Source organism: Lepisma saccharinum, unplaced genomic scaffold (genome assembly GCF_977018435.1).
Source record: "Lepisma saccharinum unplaced genomic scaffold, izLepSacc3.1 HAP1_SCAFFOLD_938, whole genome shotgun sequence".
NCBI classification, from domain to species: domain Eukaryota; kingdom Metazoa; phylum Arthropoda; class Insecta; order Zygentoma; family Lepismatidae; genus Lepisma; species Lepisma saccharinum.
In genome coordinates, this window is record NW_028143591.1 from 12,721 (window position 1) to 38,979 (window position 26,259).

A 26,259-nucleotide genomic window follows, 5' to 3' on the forward strand; every position below is an offset into this window, starting at 1 on the left:
TCTGGGCAGGTATCATCGATGAACAGATTATCGGTCCATACCTGCTGCCACCACGTTTAAATGGCCGCCTTTATCGCACCTTTCTTGCATCAGTCCTTCCAGAGCTGCTAGAAGATGTACCCCTCAACGTGCGACATCGTATGTGGTTTCAATTGGATGGAGCGCCTGCACATTTTGATGGCACAGTGCGAACCCTTTTGCACCATACCTACCCACAGCGCTGGATCGGCAGAGAGGGCCCCGTCCCCTGGCCCGCCCGTTCGCCTGACCTCACACCAATGGATTTCTTCTTGTGGGGCCATGTGAAAACACTCGTCTACGAGACCCCGGTGCCTGACAAGGAAACATTGGTAGCGCGGATACTTGCAGCATCGGCCGAGGTGTGTACCATGCCAGGGATTTTTGATAGGGTTCGCCAGAATTTCCTGCGACGCTGCAATGCCTGCATTGAATGTGGTGGTCGTCAATTTGAGCAACTTTTGTAACAACGTCAGTCCGGGGTACGACTACGTACTACGTACTATTCCTATCTGTAAGTGCACCTCTGCGTGGCAATAAACCTCCTGTGCCCGTAGTGTGACATCCCCTCGGTGCTGCTACGGGGAATCCCACGTCCCGCATTTGTTGTCTCTTTGACAGGTACCATTCCCCGTCCGGTCCTCTTAGTATTTTGTTGAACCGTGCTTTGTTCTTGCTGCGGTGTCTCCCCACTGTGTTTGTGTACTCCCCACGCGCTGCATGTGTTTGTTTCCCGCTGTGCAATTGTTACTTCATGCTTCATTGCTTCTTTTGTCCCTACCGTTGTCGATCGCTACCCTTTCCCTTCACTTGTCTTGCGGGACACTCCTATTTCCTTTGTGGAACCCCATGCGCATGCGTTGCGCAGCTGCCGCCTAGTGTTTTTCGGATGGGCGACTTTGGTTTTCCTTTTGACTTCGTTTGTTCCGCCTTTCTATCTTCACTGGTACTGGCTGTACAGAGGTGTGAAGTTCATTTTCACACGTTTTCGGCGTTGTCTAGCTCCTCACGGAGGCATCTCTCGGCAAAGTGAAAGGGGAACTTTCGTCTCTATGGTTTTCGTTTGTACTATACCTTTAGAATCACCCTGTGTGTGTGTATGTATATATATATATATATATATATGTATATATATATAAATAAAGCTGTTCACGTTTTACCCAGCAAGCCCTGAGTTATCTAGAATCTGTGTCCGCCGATTGAATTAAGGAAGTTAGCACTTATGGGTAGACTTTTGCCGTCCTCCTAATTGAAGTGTTTAGAGTGTTGTAATTGTGTGTAGGTGGGACGTTGCAATATTGTCTTAGTCATTTGTCTAGATCAGTGTTTATCAACCGTTTTCAGTCCGGGACTTACCTTGAAGAAAATTACACTTCATGGGACCCGTAAGTATGGGCGCCGGCAGAATTACTTGTAGGGTGTGTGCATCCAGTTTATAATCATATTTTTGCTAAAATCGAGTAGTTTACGCTTGGTCAAACAAATTACACATACTTCATTCTAGAAAAGAAAATATGTAATTTAAACGACTAATTTACACTAGTCTAACATCTAACTACACACACATATGTTTATATTGAAAACATTTTTTTACTCACCGAACTAACAGAAATGTAGAGTTTAGACTACATACAACACGGGTTGAATTTAAATCGTTAAAACAATATATCTTAGTAATTTAAATGTAATAGGTCTTTAAGACACAGTAAATACATTTTCGAACCCGACTTTGCGACCCACCAAACGCCCCTACTGGCCCCAGCAGTCCGTCGCGCCCCATAGATTGAGAAACGATGGCTCTAGATATGTTGGCTTCCATGATGGTGGTAACGTAGTCGTGTTGTAATCTAGAGATCTGGGTTCGATTCCCGTTGGAGATACATAGCTGTTCGGACCCCTTTCTAATCTGTAGGTCCAGTCGCGTATTAGACTATCAGAGCATAACAGAAACTTTGAGGAACAAAACTCTAGATGTGCAGGTCCAAAGTCTAAGGCAAAATCCACCCGAAACCTTTTCGTAGGAACCTACAGGTACCAGCCACTTGTCATTCCGAATGGGTGTCGACCCCGACCTCGATTTCTATACACGCAAATCGATCGATGTGTTGAAGCCGTCATACATTATGTACAAGGAGTCGCGTAGCTTGTTAGTTTCCGTCGTGGCGAATGCAGTGTCGTCAAAGCTCTTCAGAGAAATCCCTGGTTCAGAAGGCAAGGGGGCGCCGTGCGAGGTGTAAGTGCTTCTGTATGGCTGACAGTGTTTTCGCTTCTCGTCAGTGTGTGCCGAGGATCAAGAGTGCTTGTTTAGAAAGCTGTTGACTTCCTGGTTGGATTTCAAGCAAGTGCACTTCAACTTTTCTCTCGAGCGATCTTGTGGCTTTGAGATCTTACTGTTAATGCGAAAATGACGTGAGGAAGATATATATATCATGCTTTGACCCTAAAACGGTTCTACGAGCCATGAAAATTTTTGAAAAAGCTCGAGTGAGCAGATACAAAAATTGTACTTTTTAAAATTTATTTTTAGTCTCTCTTGAATTTGTAGTTTTGTTATTTAGTTGTCCTTTTCTGCTACTTTTGGCTAATCGCGACCATGAGGATGAGTGATAATTGTTGAAATTGTTGAAGGGGAAACTTTTGAGTTCTGTGTGTACGAAGCTAGAATATCCTAGGTTTGAATCCTAGGTAAAATCGTGGGTGAGTTACTGTGCATGTCCACATTTTTTGTCATTCGGGCCTCCCTTAGTGGCATAGTTTTAGCGTAGTCTCCTAGTAATCAAGAGTTTCCGGGTTGGATCACCGGTGGAGGCTCACAGTGATTCGGATCCCACTTTAAACTGTAGGCTCAGTCCAACTAACCTATCTGTGCATAAAGTGGACGCAACTGAACTCAATTTCATCATTCTCGTTCGCCGTGATATCCCAGACTGGTAGAAAAGCAATCTATAGAAACTCAAATAATAATAATAAAAAAAGCATCAACGAACATATGAGACAGCTATGACTAATTTCTTCGTAGAGTGGACTCCTTTTAAACCATGAATAGAACTTCGGATCAATCGCTTCGATTTTTGCTCCCGTTGTTCATGTAAACTTTGTTTAACAAGCAGCCTTCCAGGAAGAGTGACCTTCTAAATTTTTGTCAAAGAGTTGAGGTTATTTTCGGTTTCTTTTTGAGGGCACAGAAAAGAAGTTGAGAGTTCCAATCCGCCCCGTTTTTTTGCTTCTGCATGAGGCCTCTGCGTCTCAAAGAGAATTACATTTGTTAAGGCTTTACTTTCTTCGCTCATGCTCGAATACAGAACATGCTTTAGTCTTCCTTTCTCCGATCAATTCCAGTGGGAAGACGGGAGAAAGGGGATGAGGTTCAGAAAATTAAACTTCTTCCTAAGGTCTCGGGTTCGATTTCCGGCATGACTGGAGCTCTCGGTCTCGAGAGTGAGAGAGGGTGGTGCTGATCACATCATATTCACCACTGACTAACATTATTTGCCACCATAGTTTCAAATAAACGAAAGAACTTACTATTGTCTCATCAACATAAAATTCTTAAATATGAATAGTAGCTTGACATACATCATGTATGTATACAATACCAATTATGACTTATTACGCACATTCAATTCACGGTTTAAATTCTTCTCTATTCAAGGTATTGTTTTATCATTATATGGTCTCTTTATTGTGCCATCATTCTGTAATTGTATTATAGTTATTGTATTGTTATGATCATTACTTTTAGTTCCTTCTGATTGATTCATTATATCCGTGACAAGGGTTTGTTGTAAGAACGGCTCCTATAGACCCATTCTATTCTATTCACTATGACCGGGAATATACGAAATCCTACTTCCACATCAATTATGCACATATAGTGCATACTAGAGTACTGCATGGGACTACTTTCGCTCTCTCGTATTCGTTCGAGTCTCCCACCCTCCAGAGTGCTACGCTCGAGTGTATACAGTGGAATATCATTTTAATGTGACAATGACCGTAGACACATGTACAATATCTACCTTGGTAGTTTCAGCCCACAATCATATCATTTTCATATATCACTTGTTGGTAAGAAAGTCTTAACTACATTTTAACACAGCGATGATGGATATGTTTACCCAGTGGCGGATCTACAAATCTTCCCCCTCCCCCAGCAAGATATTATCAAAGGTCCCCTCTACCTACCTTCATACACACACATTATATATATATATGTATGAGCCGCGGTAGCTCAGTCGTTAGGGCGTCTGACTACCATGCGAGAGACCCGGATTCGATCCCCGGCGGGGGAAAACCGGATTTTTTTTCCACCTGTTCAAGCGGCTCCGGCGCCCACCCAGCGTCGTATAAACTCCTGGGGGTAAACGTGGTGTACACTTCGCAACATCTTATTTGACCGCCCCGAAATAATTCTAAGTCCCGAAATCGTAAACTTAGCAACATTGCACTTCGGCTCCAGGTGAGAGTAGCCAACTTTGAGTAGGTCCTTCCACTAGACGAAAAACGCTGCTGTGATAGGTTTTCAATTTAACACTTTGCATGAACTTAGAAACTATAAACCGCTATTATAATACACAATCAAACAGAAATAATAAATTGGAAAAAGAACCTCGAAGGATATTTACGATTCTGCTTGTCGACTTGAAATTTGGGGGGTTTGAAACACTGAATAGAGTTTTTCTCCACCTGGAGAAAATCGCCATCAAGTTTGTGCAGAAAGAAGCAAATTTGTGAGGAGTTTATGCGACATTTTATTTACAATACCTTGCATAATATCGAATAGTTCTCAAAAACATATATTTTACACGACTTGTCCAGAAGATGTGCTTGAAACACAGAAAGGTGGGAGTCTTCATAAACGTCAACATGTTTTTAAGTGTATAACGTCACGAAGTTAACGTAGAGCAGTTGGTTAGGCTCTGCTTTCCTTATTTTTCATCAAGCGTGAAAGGTCGTGGGTTCAAATCCCACCCTCTCCTCTTTCTTTTCTTTTCTTTTTTTTTGTTTGCTGAACAGATTCCATTGATATTAGAATATTTAAAAAATGAATCCGATGCATACTTGAGGAACGTCCCTTCTGCGCGTATTTCCCCTTAGAAGTTGGAGATTTCCAGGACTTAAAGTTAAAACTTTCCTTTTTAGTTATTGTTCATATGTTGTGTTAACACACACATCATGATTAATTCACAAATCACATATATGTATTCAGGATGTAAAATGTAATGTTATTTAAGTTATGTATTGTTTGTTCTTCACTGACACCTAAAATATTGATTATTTGATTTCGATATACTAAAAAAAGATACACAGTTATGTTAAGTAGTGATGTAGTGCAGTACTGTAACGAAGGAGAGCGTTTAATGAGTTCAAATTGCTAAGATTGGTAATTTTATGTCCGTTCCTTCGTAATGACTGTTGTCAATCCCCTCACCACCATCTTACCATGCGTCTAAAACTAATAGTAAATCGCATATTAACATAAATAAATTGTTATTGCGACGAAGGCCGATTCGATAAGAAACTACTAATAAGTATTTATATAGTGAGTTACAAACAAAAAATTCAAAACCTCATAATGATCGTTAATTCATCACTGCTTTGTATCTAAAATGTTTGTCTTCTTTGAACAGAAAGTACGAGTATCAGATATAACAAACTTTCCGCACTAACTTTGCAATATTCGAAACCACCATTACAGACTTAGCTCTATGTAACTTGATTCTGCGCATTCCACGTGGCATGTGACTTTCTCCTATCATCGAAATAACTTTCTCTTACTATTTCCTTTCCTCTCGTGAAATACAGAGACCAATGTTAACTTCTTAGCACGGTGGATAAACTTTACACCCAACGATATACTCCCGAAAAAATCCTGCCTAGGTGGAGAATCGAACCAACGCCCTCCCTCGTAAGAATCAAGCACGCTACCTCTTCTCCAGGTATCTCATGTTAAAATTTGCTACCAGTTTGAAGAAACCAATTCACACATAATGTCATATCGATAATTTCCTCATGGCAATTTTCATGAGGAAACTAATTCAGATAAAATCGAGAAACGCTGAAAGGGAAAAATGATGAACATGTCTATTGGCGTTTTGTCATATTGTGTAAATTGTGTAAAAATTCCGTGTTTTGAACAAGCAATCGTTTAGTTACGAAGTATTTTGTTGTTTGTTTAAAGTAGGAACAGGAGAGCGAAAAGGAGTCATTTGAACCAGACCCCGTTTGACAAGAAACTTCAGCTTTTTTTCCAAAGACTGTATGAAAAGAGAGAGAGGAACGTATGAAATATAAAACATGTGTGAAATTAAAACAATGGAAACCTTGAAAGATAATACTAACGAACTTCAAACTATGAAAAACATATTTTCGTCGTGGAAAACTCCAAGTCATTTTCGAAATATGAACTTGATTTTTTTCTTTATTATGAAGTGGAGATATGGGACGATACGATCCCTCAGCAAGAAAATTTTAAGTAAGCTACCTTCAACTAATTAGGGTCCGGAAGTTGATGAAAAATCAACTTTTTTTCTGACCCTTAAAAACAAAGCTAAACCTGATATCATGTCCGTTTCCCTTCGGTTAGAGCCGAAAAACACTTTCTTTTTTACATTTTTTTTTGCATTTTTCGGCCTTTTTTGGCTTTTAGTTTATTTGTCAGTATTTTTAACAGTCGTTTTTACTTATTTTTGAGGTTTATTTTTCTCCTCCCCTGTTGTTTCGTGCATTTTAAATGCATTTACTAGTAAAATTTACATATTTTAGATTTCTTGACATGGTCCTTTTAGCAAATTCACCATGAATCGAAAATGCGGTCAATCGAAAACCATAATATTATTCTTAACTGAAATGTTTGGCAATCGATTAAAATACTTTGTGTGAATATCTACTTTGAGGTTCTTTTTCTGGACACTATTATCGCTTTAATCTGTAGTTTTAAAGTAAAATTAGTCACAATATTAAATGCAATTACACTCTGGTATACACGAAGCAGAACTGTATTTTCGGATGCTGGCCGAACGCCACTCTGAAAGGAGATGAATTGGTTGATTTGGTGTTTTAAGTCAACTTTATGCATAGTAAGGCTAATCGGGACTGGACCTACAGTTTAAAGTGGGATCCGAACCGAGTGCATAAAATAACGTGAACCGTGTGGTGTAGGGGCATCGTTTGTTTATGGAATGGAAGGTCATGGGTTCAAACCTACTTCTTTGCAAAATCTTTTTCGGGAAGTAAACGGCTTTGGACGAGAATGCTTATCTACGTTTCTTGGATATTTCCGTTGATATTTATGCTATTTATGTCCAGCATTTCCGGACGCAGAAAGTTGACATGTAAGTTCTTAATATGTGTTAACTTATAACAGCTGAATGAAAGGGAAAGTATTTCTTAAAATCCTGCCAATCACTGAAAGATTAAAAACATTAGTAGAAGCATTACTTGAGGCATGCACAGTGGCGACGATTATGAAGTGTGGAGGGGCAGATGACCCAGCACTATGCTAAACATTATCTACCAAGGGAAAGAAACTGTCCTTGCCCTCCACCCTCCCCCCACCTTGCCCCATCAGTTTTGAAATCCAATCGCCGCCACTGAGCATGCATCGCATAAATATTTACAGTAATATCATATAATATTATATTAAGTTATTAGAACACTTCGTACTCGGTAAATAATAAGGAAAGGGTGGGATTTGAACCTACGATGTTTCGATCTGGACGAAAACAGTAAAAAAACGGAAGTGCTGTCATCTAACCAACTACTCCAGGAGATTGCTAACAAAAACCTCAGTAAAACACGTTAATCTCAGTTGAAGCAACATTGTGCCGGAGTTTCGAACCATTTTTCGCCAAGAACCAAGGAAAAGACACACTTTGCAGAATCGTTTGGTGTTGTGCAAGGTATCTTTACTAAACATTTCGCATAAAATCATCATAAATTTGCCTTCTTGCATTCAAATGTGACCGCAATTCTTTCCAGGTGGATGAGAACCTGTTCAGTGTTTCACAATGCACATACATTTTCCTATTTTCAAATTCAGAATGAAGAATCTTGAAATATTTTCAACATTCGTATTTCTACTTAACATTTTTTTGTCTACTCATATATTTTATTACTGCTTTAGGGTATCTTTACTTTATAGAATGTGAAAGAATGAAAAAAATATCACGAGCGTTTTCATTCAGGAACAAGGAATGTTGCAAAGTTGGCTACTCTTAGTTGGCTCTGAAGCTGCCAAATTTACGAATTCCGGACTTTGAAATTTTTCAGGGTGGTCAAATAAGATGTTGCGAAGTGTACATGTTGTAACGTCTTGTAAACCCCCTCCCCCATTTGCCTTCAGTTAACATTGTACATGTAACTACATGCCTCCTTCACCATTTGACTCGAGTTTCGATTGTGCATGTCGGTCCGTGTCCTCCTGGTAGCAATCTCACGGGGCGCGATGATATTCGATTTTGTATACGGACGCTTGCCATCTCTTGGGGGGGGGGGGGTCTACGTATTTGTAGACACTGCTAGGATATCTGCGAAGCATGCTACAGTGTAAGAACATTTTTCCACCTCCCTCCCACTGTTGTCTAGGATTACTACTGTAGGAGTTGGAGTCCTGTGCAAGGCTCGTCATGTTCCACATTTGATTTCACGCCATTGTCAATTGGAGCTACGTAGACCCCCAGGATTTGCTGTATTATTGTTGTTATGATAATACCTTTCAAGCGACATATTCTTCGACCCCCCCCCCCTGCTATTTGAAAAAACTCCAGCTTACTCCCTTGTGGGGGTCCCGGGTAGGGAATGGTTGGCCTCAAAACGTTTCCCCCAGAACATCATGGAATACGTGTTTCGCCATTTCTTCCTATTTACAGCCGTTCTCACAATACCCAGGGTGGGGTAAGACTTTATGGACATCCTATATATATATATATATATATATATATATATATATATATATATATATATATATATATATATATATATATACTGTAGGAGTATATATATAAGTAATGAATGTGTGTGTAATTCTTGATTTCATGTCGACGAAGTCAAGGGCCTACAGGGTGATTCAAAAGTCCTTTAACACCCCCTATAAAAAGTAAAGGAGTTATGATGGGTGCAATTTGTCATGATAGAAACAGGTTAGGCTTAGGGGGAACCAAGTTGGTGTGTTCGAAGCTGAACACATATTGGTGGCCGCTATATTGAATTCAACTCGAAATTTTTAAATGGGAAGGGCGTGGACGTGATGACACTGTTTTCTCACACCTGGAAAATGATGAATTTGTTACAATCGTGCAGTTAACTTTTATCTGATTAAAGACTGGTTGAAGAAACCTTCACCACTGTATTTCTCGTGAAATTGGAGCCTGATGTGATTCTAGTCTGACTGCCACGCGGGTGGATGATCTAAGGTCGGAATTTTCCCGGCTTTGTACCCGCATAAAGTGACTCCAGGGACCACCCAGCCTCAAATCAAATGGTACCGGGGGGGGGGGGTAAAAGCTGCTAGAACGTGGTGCTGCTGACATCATCTCCAAGATGGCCGACATAAAATAATATGTGGGGCCCTACCACCACATACCATAATGTGCCTACATAGCATGGTGCCATAACTATATGCACAGGGAACTTTAACTTTACCTGTATATATTGTATTCGTTTCTATACCCCTGAGTAACTACGTTTATTTTTTACATACGCGAACCCTCTACTATGTCAATGGCGCCCTAAAAGCTTACTTGTCTCCGGGCCTCCCTGCACTGCAGGGTTTTGCAGCTTGTAGATCCGGCACTTTACCTAAGTTTCAATTTCACTGCGTCTTTTACTTCGATCCATATTTGCGGGCCCACTACCACAGACAACTTACGGTTATACGTGTACAGTGGGATGCACAAGTAATTCTAGACAAATTGCCCATGACTATTTTCATGTTTTTTTTTCTCTTGTGTCCTATGTGTTTTTAAGGAAAGGATTTTATGTATACTGGTGAGGAAGTTGTCAGTAGCTTGTTTGAGTTTGTTTCAATTCTTGAAGCTATCATTGCGTGAAACAAGGAGAATAAACACGGTGATGGACAATTTGTTTGGTAATACTTGTGGATCTCACTCTACTACTTCGAGCATATATCGCTTGTTCTGATTGTTTGAACGTTATTCGCTCGAAGAATCTCTTCTTTCCGTACGCTATCTAGCATCATCCGTACGAACTATTTGGCGTTAGAGCGAAATTCTATCAGCACTCTATAGTGCATACCTTCCCTTGTTCGTTTCCCTTGTTTCAAAATGAGTTTCTTATCGCTAGAAACTTCTTGAATAAGGTTTCATCCAGAGATCCTTATGATTGAGACTGTTGTCACTCCGGCTTGGCTAGGGTTTAGTTCTGGTGTTGCTAAGGCGCTTCTGTCCTCGTATAAAGTGCAAATAACCTCAGAGCTGACGCATCCACAATACTTTTTAATATACAACCATCAGTAGCATGGAAGAGACTATTAATGATCCATTTTCTGTTTGTTTTTCAGGCATACTTTCCCGGACACCAGCGCAGGAGAACACGGTCGAAGCAAGATGCCCAACCAGTGCGCGACGGCGGGAACCGGAAGCAGGAAAAGGCCCAGCGGCAACTTCCGGCGGCAAAAAATGTAGAAAAGGAAGATCCGGAAATGAACGAAGCGGCCGCCTCAGCTCCTCCGTCGGTCGCCAAGTTCGTGGAACATGTCTTGGAGGAAGCCCAGAAGAACATCGCCTCTCCATGGAACAGCCGAACCACAACGGCCGCCGCCAGCGACCCTGGCTCCCTCTACTCCAGAGGGTTGTCCAGCGGTTTGCCATCCTCCAGTCCGGCCACTCCTCGTAGCCTGTCCGGAGGGCGCATATCCCGGTTGAAGAAGAAGACCCACAGACATCTGGACATCCCGCAGAATCTCCTGGAGGAAGAGGACAGGCTCCAGGCTGAGGTCAGGAAGGAAGACGAGGGAAGGCGGGAAAAGACCCCAAAGTATGAGTGGGAGAGGGATTCCCAAGAGCGGCCGGCGACGCCGAAGTTCGAGTGGGAGCTGCAGGGGCCAGCCTACGGGTCGTCGGATCGGCGCGGGGACACTACCAGGTTCCAGTGGGAGATGGACGGTCCTGATGTGTTCAGTCAGGGCAACAAAAGGACCAGCATCCTCTTCGATGTCGTCAATGATGACGAAGAGCCTTCTTCTGGGTGAGTAGATGATATCATATATGTCCTTATGGTAAATAGTTGCAATAGTTCTGCATTTTATTGCTTTATAGGCACGACCACAGGAGTATCTGCTCCTAGGATCTTTTGATATGCATTCATCTCGAAGTAAAATGCAGAATATATTGTCATGGGAAGGCGTACTAGAAATAAAGCGAAAGTAAAAACACGGCTCTGTACAAGAAACATTGACCCTGTCAAGGCAACGGCAATAACGACGACGACGCGGACACGGCAAGTCACCCAGAACAGCGAGTGACGGCTGCAACAGTTACTCTCGTGTAGTGAATAGTTGCGCGTAGTAGCTCCACGCCTACCGAATGTTGACAGCCTGTTGTTATTTTCAAAAATCGGGGTTACTTATCGAACTCGCCATGTACAGTTTTCTGTTCGATCAGGAAGATCGACCCCGAAATTGCTGATATCTGCTATGTTATTGTCGTCTCCTTGATTCGGTCCATGTGCTTGTATCGAGACTTGTTTTTAATGCTCGTTCATGTATACACAACACATTCACACACACCTTTCGAATGTACTGTTTGCAAACCGACGCTAGATTACATTTTTGAGCTTAAGGACATGCAGAAGAGTTTCCACGGGACTCTTCCACCCCGTGGCAGTGTTGCCAACTTAGCTCACTTGGAGCCAGATCTGGCTCTTTCGTGCACTCGTTTGGCTGTGAACTGGGGCGCCTGCCCCCGTGATGCACGTGAAGTGATATTGTTATATTGGCTGCGTCGCCCCACCCCTCTTATATCCCCAGCCGTGTTGACGTGAAATAGGCATAATATTGTTATCACGGAATTCTTTATTTTCGATTTCAAGCGACCATGAGATGGGTGATGCCGCCGGATCTAGATGGTGAAAACTAAGAATAAATTTTCATCAACTTAGAGTTAACGGTTATAGCAGCGCCCCACTCCTTTAACAACTAACATTACTCTAGGAAGCACTTCGTAAATCTAGCTCCTTGAAAGTCAGTTTTAACTCTATTTAAGGTGACATTTAGCTCTTTTATGCTCATCAGGTTTCGCAACACTGCCAGGATGGGCGTAGGAGACAAGAAAAAAATCATTGGTATTATGGGAGTATCATTTGATTTGTTCTCTTGGGGATATCAAACTTCCGATGAAATAGAAAATTATATCAACGGGAAGAGGGTTGTTTGAGGATGCATATCACCAGCGGAAAAGTCGAAACTTCCATTTCATTAGCCGTAACTTGATGTTGAAGTTCATTCCCCATAAGGAATACATGCGATTCCGAAAATTCTTATTCATCATATTTTCGAACATCGTGTCCAGCTTAATAATACAAAAACGCTTCCACTTGAAACATGAAGAGAAATTCATACTCTTGATACACCCATTTTTTTTGGTTTTTTTAGTAGCAGTGCCCATTCGGGCGATATTGAAAAAAAGCACAATTGGTGCGTAACTGTATCTCCTTCCCTTAAGGAATGGAACTTCCAGAAATTACACGGATGCCATTTTCTAAACGAACATTGCCAGTCGGTAGGGCGTCTTGAGTGCCACGCGGGAGAGCCGGGTTCGATACCTGCCGTGGGCGATTTCAAGTGGAATTTTTCTAGTAATGTGCCTGCATTGAGGGGTTCTGGGGTTCACTCAGTCTCTAATAAATCGGTATCTGGGGAGGGGGTAAAGGAGTTCCGGAACGTGGCGGTGAGCACATCACCTCCATGAATGGCCGAAATTGCAATGCGTGGACCTACCCTCAATCCTCCTCCGCCCCCATACGTCTTGACGGAATGTTGTACTATGCAGCGAGTAGCTTGAATCATTTTACTTTAGAAGGAGGTAGAATCGAAATTGCAATACCGTTACCACGGCAACTGCCGAAAGTTAGATATTTTAGAGTTCATTCAGCCCTCTTCCTCAATTTGTTTCCGCTTTGTTGCATTCGTAGTGCTTTTATATATGTACAATTGAAATTTATTATTATTTACGGTTGTAAATTATGAAGTTTTGAGAGTTTTTTGGTACTTTCAAGTCTGACATGGAAACCGTAAGATTTTACGAAATGATCGTAAGATTGAAATTTAATCAAGAAGGGTAAAAAGGTAAAGTGCTCCCCTGTGCTTAGCACTACGCCGTGAAGCCGTATAGGGGGTCTTGATCCGGTCATGAGTGGGGGGATGTGATCAGCATCACGCCCCTGACCGCCTTTAACCCCCAGGTACCCATGTCATTCGACGCTGGGTGGGCGCCGGGGCCTATTCCAACGTTAGAAAATTTCCCGGATTTGAACCGGCCAGGGATCGAACCCGGGACCTTGAGGATGGTAGTCAGACGCGTTACCGACTGAGCCACCGCGGCCAACTTCCCCAATCAAGAAGGAAAAATAGTTAAATGCCCTGCTCATACCAATACAAATAACAGCACGATGCCAACGAACCTTTTCAGTTTTAAGAAGAATATAATTCTTCGAATAGTTCCGAATTGATTTGCCGGGTTGTAATGAATACATTTACTTTCAGTGGAATAGTTACAACCCAGCAGTGTCCGTGACTGTACAAGCCCCAGTACACAACTTTTTACAATTTATCTAAGCTCCATAACTGTGAAGTGCTCGAAATCGCAAGCAGCAGGAGTCAAGGTCGCGAGTCTAGTAGTACTGAACGTGTTTCTGCGAGCGAAGCCTCGTGCTTGCCATTGTGGCAGTTCTATAGTTGGTGCTGTTTTAAGTGGCGGCGCTCGGACGTGCTCGCGAGTTTGTCTGTTCTTCCTGTACGGTCGAATAGATTGTGGTGGGTGCCCACGTATGTTCGATTGGACTGAGGTAGGATATGAAAACAAAATATCGGAATATATGGAAACTAACCAGAACTTGTCGAGACGATAGTATTCATACGATATGAGTACACACGGAAGCAAGGAGTGCAGTTGCCCCTCCTAACATTTTTACTGAGAAAATCAGTGAGGGAGGGATGTTATCGCCTTTATTAAAATAATACTATTTAAGCATATTTAAGCCAATGAAAGTTCCAAATAAGGATCGGGCATTATTTTTTTTACGCAATTAGATTATCCCACTTGATTCTCTAGCGAACTCCTTATTAACTCGATCACTTACTTTAATTAGTGTACTACCATTATTTGGCCGCAGGGAAAAATAATCATATATTAGAAATGAATAAATTGGAAGTTATAGCGAATTTTCTGGGTGAAAACATATATTCAGTTCGCAAGCGTGAAAGTTTTATTTTCAGAAGTAGGCAAAGGATGTAGGAATCATAGGCGTGCGCATTCCCTCTGATTGGGGCGGAGGGGGTTGATAACAGTTCAGTCGACGAAAGAAAAAGTTCATTTCATCTCACAGTTTTACTGGGTGGGTCTGAACGTCCTGAAAATCCCATTCCTGTATAAAAGTGTAATTTTGGGCGCAATTATAAAAATGTCACCCCTCTGATGAGGAAATAGTTTGATTTGATTTTTTGTTACTTAGCGTCACTATTCTGCCACTTTTGACTAATCGCAACGATAATGATGTGTGTTCCCAGTGGCGTAGTGGTAACGTCGTCTCCTTGTAATCAAGGGGTCCCAGTTTCGATACCCAGTTGAGGCACATTGCACAGTGGTTCGGGTCCTACTGTAAGTCCAGTCTCGATTAGCCTATATGTCCATAAAGTTGACTTAAAACACCAATTCAAAGAAACGAACAAGGATGAGTGGTGATAACGATGAAATTCATGAGAACAGACCCATTCTTCCCAGGGTGGGATTCGAACCTGGCACAGAACCCATATTTACTCCGAGTAAAGGTGAATCTAAACAAATCACGGCTCTTCTTAATTAAACTAATTGGATATTGACACAGCTTCCTTCCTTACTGCTATGTTTCACATTTGCCCATGACGACCCGCAGGTGGATAGAATATTTTTATGGCGATTAGTTGCACACGAACACATTTTGCATCTCATATTCGGGCCGTTTTGACGAATTTTTATTTTATCGTGCACTATTTTTCACTTTCGTAAGTATCTGACAGATTTCGACTTTCGATTGCTACCACGTACAGTCACGGACACTTCTGGGTTGTAACGACCCTATTGAAGAAGCACTCAAGCAAGCCATCCATGTCTGACCACCAAGCGCCTTGTGACTAGACAACCCAAACAACATTGTAATTCTGCGACTTGTATACCAGTCACGGGTATACATTTCTGTAAATTGAGCAGTGATGCCAAAGAGAAATACGAAATGAAGATTGTGTCTCGTGTTCTCGAGATGCAATAATACTCGGTCCAAGTTACGTTCCCTTATTTAACATTGTTTGGTAACGAACCTGACGGACTGAGTTTATATTTTCACTCCTTGCATTACACTAAGTTCTATATTTTACAGTTATATTAATGCTTTGAACGAATATAATACCTAGAACAACATCCAACACACGTTCACACCACTCTTGTCACACACATGCACGTGAAAACGCACACACAAAGCTAAGTTTTAACTTCCAAGTGAATGTCCAAATGACAGTAAACGGAGAAGCATGATGTGCGAAACATGTGATATTTCACAGAAAGAATGCATCTATTTTTGACATACGTGGTTTCTATTAATAGAGAATGAGACAGTTATCAGAAATTAAGATGCATTTGCTTTTTCATGTGCTGAGGAAGGAAACAGACTGACCGGAAAAAAGAAAATGTAGTGCTATTGGTAGTGTGTTGGTTAGCGTGCAGAGCTTTCATCAGCGAGGCCTGGGTTCGATCCCCACCATAATGGGCAATCTTTGTTTATTATTTTCTTGCAGTGAACAAGTTTATTATATTGTTTTCTAGGCATTTTAACGAAAGGATACACATCAAATTTAATATTTTAATCTGTCCTTTCATTCTTCTAATAGGTTCTCTTTCACAAGGGATATAGAGATTCTCTATCTTGGCGAAGGATATTTTCTCAATAGTTTCGTAGCTACGATTCTCCAGTCCCTTCCACCCACTTATTTTTTCACTTTCTTCATATCTACTCACGAAATACCATGAATCTAACGAAAACACACAGATATAGTTAGAATAAGAAACACACCTCGCATCGAAGGTTCCAGATTTGAGTTCTTGATTTATTGCGAGGGTGGATTATTCCTGTGTGTCTATTTATCATCTTCGTCTAAAAAACATTCCTCACTATTCCCGTGATTAACTTAGGGAGAGACCAAAGCTACACAAAATAACAAAAGTACAGAAAACGCCAAGACACACCTGGCTACGCATGTTATACCTTGGGAATTAGTAATCTGAAAATAAACTTTCGTTTTCGTGGACTACTTGCAAAATCGTTTCGTGTTGTCTCGTTTGTAGTGTTGGTTAGCGTGTTAGACTAACATGCGGTCAAGTTGAGTTCGAGCCCAGCGGAAGGTAACTTTTATTTTTGTCAAATTTCATCCAACCTTATTTATAAAACTCAGGTTTCTTTAAAACCTGTTGAATTACATGCCACTTCGTATGTTGGCAATCTGAAAGCAGCAAAGATGAAAAGTAATACGATTTTTATATTATTCCCAGAAAATGACAATGAAACCATTAATAACGGTTTTTGCAATGTGATATTGATATCATATATTGAAATACTAAAAATGGAGAATTTCGCTTAAACCAACTTATAAATGATCATATCCTGATGTAAGGTGCACGATCAGAAAGCCTGAATGTTGCATTCAAAACTGCAGAGAACTAGCTAACTAACTCTCTAGTCTTCTTAAACCCGAAGGTTCATGGCTGCAGCAACACAGGCCTTCCATCTTTCCCTATCCTGAGCAAGATCTATATACTCTTTTCCATCATTACAGATTTCCTTCAGGTCCTACTCAACGTAGTCCCTCCATCTTCGTCTTGGCCTTCCTACAGGTCTCTTACCATCAGGTGTCCCAACAAGAATCCTGTAAACTCCTCTTTCCTCTCCCATTCGTGCCACATGGCCTGCCCACCTAAGTCGTCTTCATTTAATTATTCTAATAATATCTGGACATGAATACAAATTATGTAACCTTCTCCGGTCACCTGTCTTCTCATCCCTTTTAGGTCCAAATATTTTCCTAAGGATCTTATTTTCAAATACTCTCAATTTGTGTTCCTCTTTCAATGTAAGAGACAAAGTTTCACACCCATATAATGCTACAGGCAACATTACTGTTTTGTATATTTTAACTTTTAGTTTCTTAGATATTAAACGAGAAGACAAAAGTTTATGAAGAGAAAAGTAACATGCATTTCCTGAATTAAGCCTACTTTTTATTTCCTCTTTAATATAATTTTCATTTGTTAATATTACTCCTAAGTATTTGAATTTGGAAAGTGGTTCAAACGAGTTGTTATCAATAATTAAATTTTGATTATTACCTAACACTTGGTTTCGGCCTGTAAGCATATATTTAGTTTTCTCTTTGTAAACTTCCAAACCTATCTCTTTAGCAGTTTTGAAAAATATTTTAGCATTATTCTTAATTGTATTTATATCATCCCCTAATAAGTCTACATCATCTGCATATGCTAACAACTGACTCACACCATTTAATTTAGTTCTTCGTTAGTTTCTTTTACCTTTCTAACAGCATATTTTAAGGCAAAATTAAAGAGCAATGCAGATAATGCATATCCTTGTTTTAATCCATCATGAATTGCAAATTTGTCAGACACATTAATACCCACACGAATTTTACTTTCTGTTTCACTGGTGCATACCTTTATCCTACTAACAAGCTTCTTAGGTATTCCAAACTCGACTAATATATTATATAATTTATCTCTTTTGACCGAATCATATGCTTTTTTGAAGTAAATGAATAGCTCATGGACATTTTGATTATATTCCCACTTTTTCTCAAGTGTCTATCTGATGTGAAAAATTTGATCTGCAGTTGATCCGTCATGTTTAATGTAATTACATAAACTGCACTTACTATACAAAACTGCAGAGAACAATGCATTATTTTTTAACAGTTTACAATGCATGACTTATGAATAGTGAAATTTATTTTCGTACTATAATAGTTGTTAATATAAATAAGTCCTCCTCCGTGGCCGAGCGGAGATCGTTCGCTGCGGGACGGCGTAGGTTCGAATCCGGCTCTGGTCGGAATTTATTCGGCCTACGTATAGGGCCGGTGGCAACCCACCATCGTGAGGAAATTGGGGAGCTTCGAATGAGTAAGCGTAATCCGGTCCCGGAAACCTACTATAACGGCTGGGGATACGTCGGGTTGACCCCCCGACTATTCCAATACTGGTTGCAGATCTCCACGCTTAGAGGTGACGAAGGAAAGCGTGGGAGGGAGACCGGCAGTCGGTAGGTAAGCCAAGGCCCTTCAGGGCTGTTGCGCAAAGGATTATCATTATATTTATTATAATATAAATAAACAAGAGAGAAGAACTAATGATGAACTAAAATTGTAAACTAAAATAAAATATCTAAGTTTCTTAGGAAAAAGCACACAAGTCACAAACTGCGAATATCTGTTGATTTCATCTAAGAATGTCAATGTCACACGGCTACAGTTTGGAACGAACTTTCTATAGTGGTACGGTACCCTGCAGTTTTATTTATTATTGAATTAAAGGAATACACCTACTTGTCAGTATCCCCAGTTTTTCACATTTTTCTCAGTTGTCATACATGTCAATTTTCTCTATGTTCTCTTTATTCTCATTGGGACAAACACAAACATCCATGCCCGAAAAGAGTATTGATAATATCGCACGTTAGCCAGCAATTTCCGAGGAAACGTTTGATATCCGGTTTATACGCGAGTGGTTGGGATCGCACTTTAAACTGTAAGTCCACTCCGGTATTAGCTTTCTTACTGTGCATAAAGTGGACTTAAAAGAAGAAAATATCCGAGGAAAAGCGCTTGAAGGTTTCGATGCGCTCCAAGTGACTTGATGAGGAGATGCTTTTGTATGATTTGAAAAGGCCAGGTAGCCCCATAGTAGCGAATAAGTATCACGTCCCGAAGGTTATGGGTTCGATTCTCGTTCCACTGCCCAATTTTATTTTAATAACTCGAGCAACAAATGTTCGCATTTTATTTAATAATTTATTAAAATAAAGGTGAAATATATTTTTACTTTATTTTTGGGTGGAAATCTCTATTTTACCGTTTTCAATTTTATTTATGGAAATATTTTTTTAAGGTAGTTTTCCACTTTTCTCATAATTTTACAAACATTTACATATTAAATTGTCCACGTGTTTTATTCAAAACATGTTATACCTGGTGAAAAGTATACATTTCTTTCGAGAAAATGAACCAGGAATAAATATAATTCTATTCGCAAGTAATTGTAAAAGTTTGGAAAACAAAATTCAATTCGAAATTCAACAATTCGCACAGCAAATGAAATAAGAATGTGTGCAATAAATAAAATGAAATAATTAGTTGCTTGAGTTAAGAGAAAAATTGGAGGCAATCAAATTGAATCGAACCAAGTACCTTCTACGTGTTAAACTAACACGCTACCACCACACCACCGGACCTTCTGACAGACGGACAATATATTCGTCTCGTGAGTAACGCTTGCCAAGTTCCTAAACATTGAAGCGCTTTTTTCTCGGGAGTGACTGACTAATGTAATTGTTGTTGTGTGTCGCGGAGATATGTTTACTGCAACATTTGAGCACTCAATCGAAACATACAGAAAAAAATGTTTTTTCTGCGCATCATTATTTTTCTCCGAGTTCAAAAAATATCCAGAGTCCAAACTCACTGCTACTTACCCAGTTATGCAAAATGTGCCAGGACTACACGCATGCGCTTTATCAGGGATGCGAAGGAACCTCGCAAAGTTACAGAAGGTTGTCTGGGGGTCCTGTCGGTTGGCCGCTGAGTCACGTGCCTGCTTATCAGTCGAACATGACCTTGTGCAGCACACTGAAGCTAGCGAAGGTATTCCATGTGATTTGTAAGCTGGAACAGACTTTACACGCGTTACAATCGACAGAGGTTTGTCTTCAGCTTATTCTTTAGGGACAGGCAAACCACACTAGGCATACAGAGTATAATGTAATATGGGAGGCAGTTATTTCTGTCTCCTCACACTGACAATTTTATTACCCTTTTTGGAGTTAGTTGGCCATAGAAACGGATCTTATTATTGAAGTCGTATCTCATGTGATGGCTTGGTTCAGTATGCTGATCAGGTTTTCTGACAAAAGCAGGGCAGGTTACCCAAGAACAATCTGCTTCCTTCCTCATCCTATATAAAGCATACGAGCACATAGCACAAATATGTAAGAGAAATATTTGTTAATTTGGTAACTTGTATACGCCTTCATGGCGTGGTGCTATGCACAGGGGAACACTTTACCTTTTTTTTTTTTTGCAACTGAATTTCTATCATTAACAGCTGCAAAGAAACAAAGGCTTTCCTTTTTAAAGATTACAATAAATAATTTTTATTTGATTAGGAATCTAAGAATGACTTCAGTATTCTCATGCAGTACACAAGAGATTATAAACACTCTCTAAAACATACTACTGCTCGTTGCAACACATTATTTCCACAATCAAGAAACAAAATTAAGGGCATGCTCAAGTAAAATTACGTATATTTCTGTAATTATCAAGTGCTTTACGGGCTCAACGTCAAGTTTGGATTTGTCGGTTATCCAAATATTATTAATTTTGAAAATACTCTTTCAGTTGGTGGAATGTGCATGAAATTGAATGACATATTAAATCGTGAACGTATTTTGTTTCTTTAATTAAAACTTTTAGTTTACAAATTAATTCATCAAACCAACCTGTGTTCTTCTCCCTTGTTTATTTATAGTAATATCTAAAAGCCCATTGAAGCATAGAAAAACTTTTCGCTGTTCATAAGTCAGTCATTGTTCTCTGCAGTTTTGAATGCAACATTCAGGCTTTCTGATCGTGCACCTTACATCAGGATATGATCATTTATAAGTTGGTTTAAGCGAAATTCTCCATTTTTAGTATTTCAATATATGATATCAATATCACATTGCAAAAACCGTTATTAATGGTTTCATTGTCATTTTCTGGGAATAATATAAAAATCGTATTACTTTTCATCTTTGCTGCTTTCAGATTGCCAACATACGAAGTGGCATGTAATTCAACAGGTTTTAAAGAAACCTGAGTTTTATAAATAAGGTTGGATGAAATTTGACAAAAATAAAAGTTACCTTCCGCTGGGCTCGAACTCAACTTGACCGCATGTTAGTCCAACACGCTAACCAACACTCCAAACGAGACAACACGAAATGGTGCACAGAATAGTTATAATAGACGTCGAAAATTTTTCAAATCATTGTATTTCTGCTTGTGTTTCGTCGCTTTTCTACCTCCTGAAATTAATCGCAACAATGAGAATGATTAGTTGAAATTGATGACTGCACAAACGCAAATTAACATCATCCCCAGCCAGGGTCTCGAACCCAAAAGCTTCGTTGGAACGATCATAATTATATACGTGTATATAAAAAAAGCACTTAAGAGTTTATCATATTACATAACTACCCAACTAGCCTGAGGTCATTCACGTGCCATACAGTACAAACAAAAGGGGGCAAATAGATTGGATAAGAATGACAGGGAATATGCATACACCAAACATGTTTGTAAATTGCCATGTATTAACCGGTGGCAACCGTTTCGCTGCAAAGGCAATAAGCAGTGAGTCTTTTGTCATTCCAATCGCCCAGTATTTACTTTGTAAACATGTATAAACGGCACATTCCTCTCTTGATATTTTTGATGTCTTTTCCCAGCTTCTCATTGGTCAGTACGATGACTACCATTAACAAACCAATTTATTTCCCCGTGACGTGTTCTGTTTGCTTATCGACTGCACAGTTAGTCTGTATACTAGATTTTATGCTTTACCAGGGGCCTCACTTCGACCTAATCGACACAAGTTTATTTTCCATACGAAATATTAGTGCTCTGTATTATGATTCTAATAGATTCGCTGCGACGCTAAGGGTCCCGGGTTCGAATCCCGCTCGGGATTGGTTGTTTGTGAATGTCCATTTATCAATTTCATCATTTCATCACTCATCCCCATCTTCGCAAATTAGCCAAGAGGCACAAAACGCGAAGTAAATTAAACTAAATCAATAAATCAATCTAATAGTAGATTAGGATTCGTGGTGTTGGTATCTAGTTTTTGCCACGAAAAAGGCATGATAGTATTTAAGGGGGGTTGGGGTTCAACCAGCCCCCCAGATACTTCTAACATGTTGTATTATTGCAAGTTCAGAAACCAAAATCGGCAACTCATTTTCAAATACTTCTTGAAAGGTTTACAAAAATACAATGGGGAGAGAATGCTGCGAGAACTCTTTCCTGGGACAATCGAGCCAGAATTTTCAAAGAATTTTGGAAGTTCTTAAACTTGTTTGAAACCGGGGTTATTCTTGAATCACAGGCCAACAGTGACACCTCCAACTTGACTTCTGACTGTCCTCTTTCCAGTGTTGTTCCCGTTTCAAATGGGGCTGGTCAGGCAAAGCTAATTGTAGGTGGCAGCACGATAGTTGGGTCCTTGATGGCAATTGATCTCCCATTTAAATACATACGGAACTCCTTACTGGACGTGCTGTTATTAAATGTGTTCGCTGAACTTGATTTTAACCTGAGAAATTATATCGGAACACAATATATGAGCAATTAATGCTTTAAAACGCATTTTTGACGGCAGAAAAATATCTGAGTTAAGGAAAAATGTTAAAATTTGCATTGCAGTTGTTTACATAATTTGTAAATTTTACAATTTAATTGCCTTATCCTTGCGAGTTGGTATTGAGGAATAATACATAAAAATGTATTATCCCTCCCTCCCCAACAGTCGTCGAGCAGCTCTATTCAGTCCCATGAAGCACATATAGGACAGTGACTGTATCTATGCGGGTAAGTATAAATCAAGTATGGCTACCTCCACCCCCCCCCCCCCCCCATGTTTTTCAGTATACGGTCATGGAAGGACATGGTTTTAGCTCTAGGAATGTCTCGAGGCCCCAGACACAGCATGACATGATTTTTTTCAGGCATTACTCGCAGAACTGTATACTTGATTACCTGTAGAACTCGGAGGGGGGAGAGGGCGTGTAGAATCCATACTTACAGGCAGTTTCAAAGCATTGAATGAATTACTTATATTATGGATTGCAAGAGTTTGACCTTCGTATCCTTAGGAACAAATTATTTGCTTTCTCGCTTCGTTTTTTTTTTGGTTCGTTTCGCAAGCGTTGTCTTTACACAGACAGACATGTATCGTTCGATAAACATTCAGGAATGCTAACCTTGGTATTATAGTCAGGGCTCGAAATGGAACGCTTTACTTTAATAACATGTTTTTTTTCTGATTACTGCAGCAATGATATTCGCCACTAATGGCAACGCGTTGTATTAAAATTAATAATAGTTAATGCAAAAATATTTGCATCAGATATATAAAGAGTATGCGACACGAACGGTTTAATATGAGTTTGATTTAAGACGCCCAGCCCACTTTACACAGTTAAGTAAATCAGGGAGAATATGAAAGACTGAACTATTAAAGAAAAAGAATGACCATATGAAAACCTGAATTTGTGTAAAGATCTTGTGCAGGAGGATACTTCTTTCAGAACAATAGAGTTCATAAGATACGACAAAATATAATGATTAACAAATATAGAGTAAAAACAAGAACTACAAGGCACAACTACAAGCATTCTCGCGGCAACAACATATCTGTTACGTTTAGGCCGTTCGCCGGCTTAAACTGCTTGGCTGCGAGAGGATATGTATATGAAGAACGGTTTATCACCTTTACCAATATTTAATAAAGACTAAACAAGTGAGTGGGGGGATGACCACGCACGAGCCAGTAAGATGTCTAAACAAATGATAAACCCAAAGTTCTACCACTGTATCTGGTTTCTTTCGTGGTTCCTTGGCTGAGTCACGACGTGGCGCTGCGTCGGCCCATGTCCTCAGTGGGTTCGCCCAAAGCATTTAAGCGGACCGACTTGACACTGTTACTCGCAACACCTTCGCGCTTCGTCCCCTCGATCAAGACCCCTCCGGCGACCTCTCGCCACCCGGGAACTGCTGGCGTTTTTGACTATACAGCATTTTATTCCGGCTCGTGACACATCTACACGTAGAAGGGAAGCTTATATGAATTCCATCATATGCACTGTCACGGACACTTCTGGCTTGTAAAGATGTCATTGACTCTTAATGGGATAGTTAGAACGCAAATTAAAGAGTATTGACAAATTACTTCACACAGACAGAAAATTTAAAACATAATAATAATAACTTAAAACTGTCTGTTTCCATTTCTGACGAGACGGAACTAGAAACTTCCAGATATTCACGAACCGGAACGTCGCTCCGGTCCATTTTGAGCTCCGAGTACAGTATTTAGAATGCTGCACAACCACAACGTAAAAATGAGCCATGCGTTCGAAACTCAAATCGGAAACTATCCTAGCAAAAAGAGGAAAGTATTTGTGCCCACGAAGGAAGCATTCTGTTAGGAGGGGGATGCAGACCCATACAGTTTGTCAATACGGATATTTTGGTAAGTAAAGGAAGATAGATGGAGCAAAAATCGCAGGTTCGATTTCCTGGTCAGGTATGGACCTTCCGTTTTGTTTTTCCTTATATTTATTCATTTAACCCTTCCTATTAGCCACCATTGTGGACGAGTGCGTTGAATCGTCAACCAAACGATCTGCCACAGAGAGTTCCAGCCTGGCCACTTCATCAATTTTTATTTAAAAATAATTCATCCTGGTAGTCGCGATTAGCCTAAAGGGGCAGAAAAGTGACGTAAAAATTAAAAATATACCATGTTTATAGCCCTGGTTAACCACCTCTGGTGTTACTAAACCCGAAGGTTTATTGCTGCAGCAACATTATCCCTTTCATCTGTCCTGAGCAGAAATTCTTGACCATCCTTCGTGGTTAACTTAGAAACCTAGAGAATCTAGAAAGCAGAATCGGTTTAAAATAACCACAAATACAAAAGGAATGTGCTTTGTGGTTGAAAACAAGATTTGCTACACTCATCACCCTTAAAACACAAAAGGTGAAAGACGATCTGATTCTGTTGTGCTGCTGTACAAGGTTCTAATAAATTCAATTTTCTCGCTGCCACGAGAAGCATTGTAAATGGAAGCAATCGGGAGTGCATAGAAATTTAATACAATTTGTCTCTCAAATCAATATAAGGCACTAATAAATTGCAGGTGCTCTAAACCATTGCAAATTTACTACTTTATATCCACATTGGCGAAAGAGAATCGTCAGGAACATAGAAAATGTGCAATAATTTCAAATCAGCCTGTCGTCTACTGCTGCGTCTTGTCGCCGCGTACATCCTGTTGTTTCGCATTCGCCAGACGAAACGACAGCTCGGAGCTGATTGGCCGCATAAACTGATTGCGGCAAATGGCTGAAAGCTCTCAGGAATGACTTGTCGACTCCGTTTTGCCCATTTTGACTTACCGTGTTCGATCAAATTTCCTCAAGGAGTTTCTCCATCAAGGTCCTTAGGCTTAAGCTGAAGAAATCCTTGGGATTTTCTGCCGCGTGAGAGGCAGCGATAAAGAGAAATCTCTCCTTTTGACTTTGGAAAACAACTTTTCATCCTCTCAACGGGTCGAGGCGAGCAAAGAAACTGGCCACTTTGTTGTCCAGAGCTTTCACAAAAAGCATGCTTTCCAAAGAGGTCCTTCGAGGATAGTTGCCATTCGATACCTCTTGATTCTCACAAAAAACAAGACCTGAACACATGAAATCTCGTGGTGAAAGAAGTGATACTTCCTTCTGCACGGAATTTTTGTTTCTGTGTAATGCGATATTTAATATCATGAACGATCTGTCTGTCTTACAGTGGGAGTGAATAAGAAATAAACATAGGAGTATTATCGGTATATTTTGAAGATCGATAAGCAAATAAAGTTTTAATTGTTTAAGACATTAATTATCTCGACTTAGCTATTGATAAAACTACGAGAAAGGCAAATATACAATTG

General features: G+C 40.1%; 1 protein-coding gene across 1 annotated transcript in view; it reads left to right on the forward strand.

The window, feature by feature from the left end:
- The first annotated feature begins 2,197 nt into the window (after nt 1–2,197).
- The window catches only part of LOC145983433 (uncharacterized), a 30,393-nt gene continuing 6,331 nt past the window's right edge, over nt 2,198–26,259 (forward strand). The window contains exons 1-2 of the mRNA XM_083116543.1: nt 2,198–2,251; nt 10,538–11,223. Of these exons, the coding sequence (XP_082972669.1) occupies nt 10,679–11,223 (545 nt within the window). The 5' untranslated portion in view covers nt 2,198–2,251; nt 10,538–10,678. The remainder of the gene's footprint in view (nt 2,252–10,537; nt 11,224–26,259) is intronic.